Source organism: Lynx rufus, unplaced genomic scaffold (assembly GCF_022079265.1).
Source record: "Lynx rufus isolate CCGP_SWC_20201006 ecotype Redwood Valley unplaced genomic scaffold, mLynRuf1.p SCAF_31, whole genome shotgun sequence".
Lineage (NCBI taxonomy): Eukaryota > Metazoa > Chordata > Mammalia > Carnivora > Felidae > Lynx > Lynx rufus.
In genome coordinates, this window is record NW_025814847.1 from 1,604,460 (window position 1) to 1,614,246 (window position 9,787).

At 53.7% G+C, this 9,787-nt stretch overlaps 2 protein-coding genes across 2 annotated transcripts; both read right to left on the reverse strand.

The window, feature by feature from the left end:
• Positions 1-226: 226 nt before the first annotated feature.
• Positions 227-1,180, reverse strand: LOC124521882 (olfactory receptor 10J1-like). Its single transcript, XM_047093040.1, has one exon. It carries the CDS (start codon positions 1,154-1,156, stop codon positions 227-229), a length of 930 nt encoding a protein of 309 aa, XP_046948996.1. The 5' UTR covers positions 1,157-1,180.
• Positions 1,181-8,553: 7,373 nt separating this feature from the next.
• LOC124521879 (olfactory receptor 10J4-like) lies at positions 8,554-9,489 on the reverse strand. The gene has a single exon (XM_047093037.1). The coding sequence runs from the start codon at positions 9,487-9,489 to the stop codon at positions 8,554-8,556; it is 936 nt and encodes a 311-aa protein (XP_046948993.1).
• Between the last annotated feature and the right edge of the window lie 298 nt (positions 9,490-9,787).

A 9,787-nucleotide genomic window follows, 5' to 3' on the forward strand; every position in this document is an offset into this window, starting at 1 on the left:
TCCTGGGCTCACACTACTTCCTGACCTTGTTTGTCTATTTACCCACAAAAACGGGGCTAATGTTTTGTTCAGGGGCTTCTCAAGTTTGCAGACTCACAGTTGGGTGCTGCTGCTGTTTCTCTGCCTCCTTATGGGGCAGGTCTCTGGGAGCCAAGGGCACATGGCTCTGCTCCTGTTGCTGCTGAGAGCGGATGCTGAGAGCCTCAGGAGAGCACTTCCTGTCTTGTCAGGAAAGCTTCCTGCCAGCGGCCCGGAGCAGAGCATCCTTGACCTCCTTGTTCCTCAGGGTATACACCACCGGGTTCAGCAGGGGGGTGATGACGGTGTAGGTCACCGAGATCAGCTGGTCCTGATCCCTGGTGTTCTCCGACTTGGGCTTGAGGTAGGCGACGGAGGCACAGCCGTAGTGGACGACGACCACCGTGAGGTGAGAGGCACAGGTGGCAAAGGCCTTCTTCCGGCCCCGGGCGGAGGGGATCTTGAGGATGGTGGAGACGATGAGGACGTAGGAGATGAAGACCAGGCCCATGGGGACCACGAGCACCAGCACGCTGATGATCACGGTCAGGGTCTCGTTGACCGAGGTGTCGATGCAGGAGAGCTTCATTACAGGTCGGATGTCACAGAAGAAGTGGGCCACCTTCGTAGCACAGAAAGGCAACCTGAACACAGATGTCACTTGCGTCGTCGCCACGATCAGCCCAATGCCGCAGGCGCCCCCCACCAACTGCACACACACCCTCTTGTTCATGACGACGGAGTATCTCAGGGGGTTGCAGATGGCCACGTAGCGGTCGTACCCCATCGCCGTGAGCAGGAAGCAGTTAGTGATGCCAAAGGTTACAAAAAAGAACATCTGGGTGGCACAGCCTGCCCGTGAGATGGACCGGTTCGTACCTACGAGACTGGAGAGCATCCTTGGGAGAATGACCAGTGTATATATGGTCTCTGAGGAGGACAGCATGCTCAGGAAGAAGTACATGGGCGTGTGCAGGTGAGGGTCCGTTCGGATGATGGTCACAATGACCGTGTTGCCGGCCAGGGTCACGACGTACAGTGCAAGGAACACGACAAACAGGCCGAGCTGGTGCTCGAGGAAGCTGGAGAAACCCTGGAAGACGAACTCAGTTATGAGAGTGTGGTTCCCTCTCTCCATTGAGTGGTCGCTAAATCTGAAATGGAGAACAGACGGCGCATAATTTCAACAAGGCTGTTGAAACACGTTTCTCAAATTGATTGAACTCCGTTCTCCGCTGTGAACCTGGCGATGCATTTCCCTGTGCGTTAAAGTCAATCTCTGGGTTTGCTTAAAATACTTCTACTCTGTGGCCATCCATTACAATTTCCCGTGGGTTCCAGAATCGTTTTTTGGTTTTTTTTTTTGTCCTGTTTCCACAACATGACGATGCACATTCCCACTCACTTCACCCCATGCTTCCTCCTTGACATCTGGAATGCCCTCCCTCCTTTTCTCCTCTGATTTAAGTATTTCCCCCGTTCCTCAAGGACTATTGCAGGGGTCAACACAGCCTCCACGGCTGTCGTGCTGCGATGCTCTCACGTTTCCGTGGACAATATCTCCCCGAGATATCTGCGTATCTCACCAGCTCGGGCTTATGGATTAATGAGATAATTGAAAATAACTTAAGGACTGACTGGAGATTTTTTTTTTTCTCTTTCAAGACTAGGAAGCCTCCCTTTGCACACCCTTAGGAAGTAGAGGCAAAGCAGACCCGAAGGCTCATTTTGTTGCCGAGGAAGAAAAGGTGGATCTTAACCCGCCACCTGCCTCTGCCCACTGCTGTCTCCGCGAGACGGGCATCAGCCGGCAATGTATAGCCCTTGACTCTGGCTACATTATGGGCTCCCCCATAGCTGCACCTTCCCGAAACTAAAAGGCAAATTTACAGCCACTAGAACTAGTAGGCAGACACCCGCTCTGCAGAGGGAAACAGTGGTGCCGGGGACGATGGAGCACGAACACTCAGGTCTCTCACCTAGAGCCACAGCAGGCCCTGAGTGTGAAAACCAAACAGTCACGCTAAAGATACGTCACTGCGGTGAGGGTTGGGGCGCAGTCCAATATCTGTCATATTTCACACTTTTGTCCCGTTAGACAGTAAGCTCCTGTAGGGAACGTAAATTATATTCTGGTTTGCTTCTGCCTATTCAGAACGACTTTGTACGTAAAGTAAATCTCGCCAGGGAGGAAGATTGCTGGGCATGGAGACCTCCTTCACATGCATAAAACTTTACTTACAAGAAGTTGGCCACTGTCTGTTACTCATTTGCACGAAAACTGCTGGAAGAGTAAGGCGACAACAGAAGATATCTCTGAACAGAGAAAATCATTTAACGCTGAAGTACACGGTGAAAGACACTGATCTTCTGTGAGGTCTCTGGGCAGAAACTAGGCGGTGGTCCAGCCATGAGGTGGCCTGGCCCCTCTGCTGTGAAATCGGCAGCCTGTGTCACTGCTTCTGATTGGTCTAATGACGGACACGGGTGCTGCCAGCAATTAACGATGCTTAGTGTCCTGCTCTCCACGTGACCGTCCCACCCGAGGAAGAATTGTCCTATCCCAAATACCAGTAGGGTTTCTGCTGAGAATCCACGGGCTAGGGTGCTGTCTGCCCCGGCTGATACCTGTCTGTCTTGAGGTACAAGGGTAGCTGCTATGACCTGGCTAGCACCCTCCACCCTTGGGAGGCTGTAATTATTCCATGGAAATCAAGGGAAAGAACACACACATCCTTGTAAGGATGCTGATGGATTGTTATGCTACAGCAAATTAAAGCCAGCCCATGGCCAACAAGCCCCATCTCATTTCCCGTTCTGGAGAGCACTCACTGTGTCTGCCTGGGGCTGAGTCACGGCAGGAGAGCCGGGCAGGAGGTGGCCGTGGTCTGCAGGTGCAGGAAAAGCAGGGTGACCGGGAAGGAGGGCCCGTCATGGGTGGAGGCCGAGAAGACAGCAGATAAACACGCTCTCGCCGGAAGGTGGGCAGCTTGGGAGTTGCAGGCGTCATTGATGGTGCCTCTGTGTGAGCCAGAGAAGATGCTCCCCCGGGAACAGCCAGTAGGGCTCCTGGGGCTCACACCCTGAAGATATCCCAAGAGGCGCCCCCCCCCATCCCCGACCCGGGACTGGGAGGATGCAGACTGTAGGCACCTGGGGGCCTTATTATGTGAGGGGCTCATTTACCCAGTCCCAGGGTTGGCCGTTTGGGAGCTTGGGGCAAGTTTTTGCTTCAAGTAGAAACAGCATCAGATAAAGCTGGTTTATTTAGTTGAATTTTTCTTGTTAGAGTCCATAGGCACCTTGTAGTTTCTTACAGATGTGCCTTGGAAAGCCACAGTTTCCAAACTCAGGCAGCTCAAGCTTGGAGCCATATCGGGACACTCAGGCCCCTGCCCAGTTTAAGAAAGTGGTTTTCTCTTTGGAATAAACGTAGTCAGCTTGGGCCCTGACTTTGCAGAGGAGCGGTTCAGGCCGCCTGGCCGCTGGCCGCCTGGGAAGTGGGAGGAAATCTCTTTGGTTCTAAAGACCCTCTCTTGGGGGCCAGGAAATGGATGGGGGCTGAATACTCTCTTTACCCAGAATCACCCCCTCCTCCATCTGGCAAAACTTCTAGCCCATCGAGACCTGCCCGATTTGCTTTCCCCTGAAGACTCCCCTTGCGTCTGTCACTCGCTTACCCACGTTCTTACTTGACCACGTGTGCCTACCTGTGTCCATTCATGCTTCAGGCACCGGGCATTGCCCGGCCCGGGGCTGGTTGCTGGGGGCAGGGAAATAGGGGCATGCTTCTTCAGCCTTCCGGCAGCTCACGGTTTAGTTTCAGTGACAGAGGATTACGGTCAACTAAAATGAGTGGGGGCAGGGAGGGGATGGTCCTGGATTAGATGCGGGTTGATCACAGAACAAAATTCTGTAGCCAAAGACCAGGCTACAACAAGGTCTTAGAGTGCTGAGATTTTACCAGTTTTTTTTTTTAATTTTTTAAAATGTTTTTTTAATTTATCTTTGAGACAGAGAGAGACAGAGCATGAACAGGGGAGGGCAGAGAGAGAGAGGGAGACACAGAATCCGAAGCAGGCTCCGGGCTCCGAGCTGGCAGCACAGAGCCCGACGCGGGGCTCGAACTCACGGACCGCGAGATCATGACCTGAGCCGAAGTGGGACGCTTAACCGACTGAGCCACCCAGGCGCCCCTACCAGTTTTTTTTAAGGGCCCCTCAAGTGATATAACTTATGCCTCGTGCTCAGGGACTTCCAAGTCCGTTAGTTACTGGCCCTTGAGGGCCACCAGCTACCCTCACCTTCTTCCCGCCTGTGTGGTGACCCTGCTCCCCTGCAGGATTGACGGGGCAGCCGCATGAGGCATCCGCGAGGATGCTAATGTCACAGGGCAGGCCAGAGGTCAGTTGGGGTTGATCTAGGTGGGGGTGGCAGGGGTCTCGGGAGGAGGGACAGAGGTGAGAGACATCTGAGGTGAATGGGCTTGTGACTGCGTGTGTGGATCGAGGGAGAGGAAAGGACCCGTACGCTAATCTCAGGTTCATTCATGCCAACTCCCTGAGACTCCAATCTGCGTTGCTTCCTCTTGGAACAGAGAGGTTGACCCAAATGACCCCCCGTTGATAATGGCGGACCCCTAAGGTGGGATGGGTGGCTGTGGGATCCTAAAAGGGAGGGAGGGAGGAGAGTTGAACAAAATAGCTCCGTGCTTGATGATGCCTTTGCTTTGGGACAAATTAGGAGGACTTTGGAAACGGGTCACTTGGGTACATGGTGTAAAAATGTGGTGCCTGGTGAAAACGAGAGGCGGAGCTTACGGAACGCTTGACACGTTTTTTTCTGGTGTTCCAGAACACCTCCAAGTGACCCGCATCCTTATTTCACAGATGAGGGCTTTGATGCGAGACAGGAGGGAGCATGTGGGGTGACTCGAGAAACAAAGCTGGCAGGGCAGCCGGGAGACCCGCGGCGAACTCCCTCGGCTCTGCAGACCACGTTATGTGGGGGGCCAGATTCCAGTAGCCCTTACTAGGGCTCCTTTGTGACTTTCACGTTAATTTAGGATGCCAGTCTAGACTTCCTAATGATGCCTTAGAATGGTTATGGGGGGTTTCAGAGCCCTGAAGAGGGCTGACTACAGATGTTGCTGAGGTCGGCATGGTTCCTGAATGTCTTAGTTCGGGCTGCTGAACAAAATAACCCCAGACCGGGTGGTCAGCCAGACAGTTATTTCTTGCCGTTCTGGAGGCTGAGAATCCTAGATCAAGGTGCCAGGACATTCAGTTCCTGATGAGGGCTTGCTTTCTGGATTGCAGATAGGTGGTTTCACTCTTTGTCCTGATACTTTGGAGAGGGGGAGAGAGAACCTCTGGCATCTCTTTTTTTTTTTTTTTAACGTTTATTGATTTTTGAGACAGAGACAGAGCATGAACAGGGGTGGGTCAGACAGACAGAGGGAGACACAGAGTCGGAAGCAGGCTCCAGGCTCTGAGCTGTCAGCCCAGAGCCCGACGCGGGGCTCAAACCCACGAACCGCGAGATCATGACCTGAGCCGAAGTCGGATGCCTAACCGACTGAGCCACCCGGGCGCCCCTGGCATCTCTTCTTAAAGGGCCCCAAACCCATCATGACCCCACCCTCATGGCCTTGTCTAAACCTAATTCCCAGAAGCTCCGTCTCCAAATACCATCCCACTGGAGGAAGGGCTTCAGCATGTGAATTCGGGGGACACGATTCAGTCTGTAGCAGTGAAGTTAGGTCTGACCTCACACGCACCCTAACCCTATCCTTCTCATCCAGAGCTGGGGGCTCTAGGTTTTTACGTGTGAACACTTTTTAATCTTAAAATACTTCCTGGCTTGATACTTAGTTGAATCATACTCGTGTGCTGTTTGCATCTATTGTTGGGGAAAAAAACAAACTCTGAAAAAGAGTGCCACAAATTTAGTAATCGCTATATTGCCAAATGGATTTCAGCACAAAAATAGCTCGACGTGTGTTTGTCAGCATGTAACAGGCCTGCCTCTGCAGACCACACCCTTGAATCCCAGCACCAACTCCAGGCTTTCAGAGACAAGGGGGAATGACACCATGCGAAGCAGCTGGCAGGCCAGCATCTGGGCAGGGCACTGGGGAAGGGGGTCTGAGGTAGGAACTGAGGTGGGGGGGGAACGTGGCTTATTAAGACGCGGCAGGTATATAACCCAGAAGTGACTCTTGCCAGACCCTGAGGGAACAGGTTTCAGGGACCGAAGTCTGGGAGCAGAGACCACTGGGTGGGGCGTGGGAGGGCCCCTTGCAAAGTCCCTCCCAGGAAGGGGGAGCTCATTCGGTGAATGGAGAACTCAGTTGTCAAAACTGGGGCCCTGTGTCCATATTGGGGCGACTTGATGTTGACCTAGAGAGCAGTGCATGGTGGGGGTGGGGAGCAGAGGAGATGCTAACAGTTACAGGTGCTTCCCACGCCCCGGGAACTTGTTAGGTCCCTAAGGTTTCAAGGCCTCAAAGGAACCCTGGAGGTTGATCTTGCTGGCTGGATGGTGTAGTTAGGAAAGGAAGGCCATGGTGAGGTTAAGTCCCTTTCCTAGAACACACGGTCATAGTGGAGGACCTAAGATCAGGACACGGGCCTCCCTGGCCCCAAAGCCTGCAGTCCCTCTACATTATTACTGCCTGTGTATCTCCTACTTCCGGTCATCAGGGTAAACCAGTGGGGCAGCGAGCCGATGGGTACAGAGTAATCTGATGGGCACGAGCTCTGTCGCCCCATCAACCCCGCCCCCCTGATGGCCTTTGGCCCACTTTATCCTTTTTCTCTTTGCATCCTTAGAGCTGTGCTGAGTGGAGAAAGCGCACCAAGATAGTTGAGGGAAAAGCATATTACGTCCGGAATTCCTGAACTCCCAGCCCGATTTCCAAGACCTAAGGCCGTTCTGGGGGGAATTGGAGCCCTGCGTAAATTTGCAACGTATGGCGCCTACTTCTGCAATTATTATCAAGGCGGAAAGCTGGCTAAAGTCATCCCCGTGAGCCCGTAATGAAGCTACAGACTCTGGGGCTGGGTTGCGCGTTTTCGGGTCCCAATGAGGGTCCACGTGCCCGGCTCTCTGACCCTCGGGACCTTCCCTGATCTCTTCAGGCTTTGGGTTTCCCATCTGTAAGATAAGTAACAAAATAGCTCCTAGATCCATAGTGAGGGTTAAATACACAAAGTGCTTGAACTAACGCCGGCTATCTAGGATGCGTTCCGTAAAGGGACCAAAAGGGACATCACAAAGTAGGGGCCGGCAACCTGAAAGGAATCTCGTCACGAAAGGAGAAGAGAGAGGAGAGCCGCCTGCTGAGGCCGGTGGTGTTTTAGCCGCTCACAGCGGTCTTCCTTCCTTCTTTTCTTCCTTCTGTTAATAACACCCAAGCTGCAGGTACCAGGCACTGTGCTGGGTGCAAAGGCGGAGAGGCCGCCCGGGGGGGGGGGGGGGGAGGCTGAGTGAGCATGCGGTGGCCCCAGGCACGCCTGGCCCGGGTCGGGTGACCTGAAGCAGAGCCTGAGCCTGTCCCCGTGCTAGGGACTGAGGGCGTACTCACGGAAAATGGAGTGAGGGAGGCAGAATGGGATGGGGGCAGAGCTCAGAGGGAATGTGGTCTCAGGCAGCCTGATCGAACGGAAGGCTCTAGAGGGAATGCCATTTTGAGGCAAAATGCCATTTTGGCATTTTGAATGCCACCGCCCCTGGGAGGGTGGGAGTGGGGTATGTGTCCCCCTGCCCCCCCACACTGAGAAAGCCTCCTTTCGGTCAGTGGTGATGGTTCAGAGTGGGGGCGGGGGCGAGGGGGGCAGCCCACAGAGGGGCCCTGGGCAGAGCTGTGGCCTCCGGTAAATCACCCCGATGTCCGGGGAGGAGAGGGGACGGGATGTGAAAGATGGGGGCTCTTGTTCTGCAACTCTCAGTATCCAGGAAGCTATTTTTACAGTTTTTGCTTTATCCTTCTCAACCAGGTTGTCCACGGGCTATCAGCGCCCGTGTCTGACGTAGGTGGCGAGGGTTCGTGCAGGTAGGAATAGGCGCGAGGTAAATTAATGGAGTGAATTTTTTTTTTTTTTATTGTATGAAATACAGCCTAGAGAGTGTTAGGTGTAAATAATGGAGAACTTGTTATTTCAGTGCTCTCGATTTCCATGCCGAGGCCAAGTTCCGATCCCATAAATTCCTGTGATAGATACTATATATTCTTCCCACCCTCACTACCAGTTTCCAGTCCCTTATGCCAAGGGTAACAGGAACAGGGGCTAACGTTACAGCACAGCTCCTGAATATGCTTTATCTTGCCTGGTTTTCATCAAGCCTGAGAAGCCCCCCTATTGGTCTTGGGAAATCCATCAATCTCTTGTTCATCTTTTCCTTCCTCACTTTCCTGTAGCCCTCTCAGTCCTAGCTGCTGCCCGGATCAGGTACCGGGTGCCTGGTGTCACACTCATTCTCTCACTGCGACCCCTCAGCAAACTGTTGACTTTTATGGAGACCGACCAGCACCTAAGAGAGAGGATTTTTGCCCAAAGCTCTGAGCAAGGCATCCTTGACGTCTTTGTTCCTCAGGCTGTACACAACAGGGTTGAGGAGGGGTGTGATGACCGTGTAGGTCACGGAGATGAGTCTGTCCTTCAGGGAGTTGTGAGACTTGGGTTTTAGGTAGATGACGGAGGCGCAGCCGTAGTGGACGACGACCACCGTGAGGTGGGAGGCGCAGGTGGCAAAGGCCTTCTTCCGGCCCTGGGCGGAGGGGATCTTGAGGATGGTGGAGACAATCAGGACGTAGGAGATGAAGATCAGCACCATGGGCAGAACAAGGACACACAGACTGATGAGCAAGGTGACAAGTTCTTTGATGGTGGTGTCAGCACAGGCCAGCTGCATCAGGGGCCGGACGTCACAGAAGAAGTGGGAGATGACGTTGGCATCACAGAAGGGCAGGCTGAACACAGACGACACCTGAATGATGGCCGTGCTCAGGCCAATGCTCCAGGAGCCACTCGCCAATTGTAGACAAGTCCTTTTGCCCATGACGACGGAATACCGCAGGGGGTTGCAGATGGCCGCGTAGCGGTCATACCCCATGGCCGCGAGCAGGAAGCAGTTGTTGATGCCAAAGGCGAGATAGAAGAAGAGCTGAGTGGCACAGTGTGGGATGGAGATGGCTCGTTGGGGACTGAGGAGACTGGACAGCATGCGGGGGATGATGGCCACCGTGTAACAGGTCTCAGAGATGGACAGTACGCTCAGGAAGAAGTACATGGGTGTGTGAAGTTGACGGTTGAGGTGGATAACGGTCAAGATGATGGCATTGCTGGTGAGGGTCAACAGGTACAAGACCAGAAAGACCGCAAAGAGAATGAGTCTGTGCTGCCACCCAAAAATGGAAAAACCTTCAAAGGTGAACTCTGTCACGGCGGTCAAGTTGAGTCTTGGCATTGAGGACAATCTGGGTCTGAAAGAGATGAAGTGGGGAGGTTGGACATCCGGGGTGGAAGCAGGAGGCTGGTCCACGGTCCTCGTCAGCCATGTGCAGGGGCGCAAAATGGGTATAGCTCCCGGTTTCCGAAGCTCTCAGCTTTCAGACACTGGCCAAGTTCACCAAGACTTCTCAAGGTTCGCAGGGGCGTGGCGCTGGGAGGCAGATGCAGGGGGGTGGGGAAGAGAGTTAATACCTGCAGCGAGCGGTGGAAACACCTCACGTGCTTGGCTGGGGGGGCCGCAGACCAGAGAAGTC

What these genes read in the sequence shown, in the direction of transcription:
- LOC124521882 (XM_047093040.1), bottom strand. Translation starts at nt 1,156, where the DNA reads ATGGAGAGAGGGAACCACACTCTCATAACTGAGTTCGTCTTCCAGGGT.
- LOC124521879 (XM_047093037.1), bottom strand. Translation starts at nt 9,489, where the DNA reads ATGCCAAGACTCAACTTGACCGCCGTGACAGAGTTCACCTTTGAAGGT.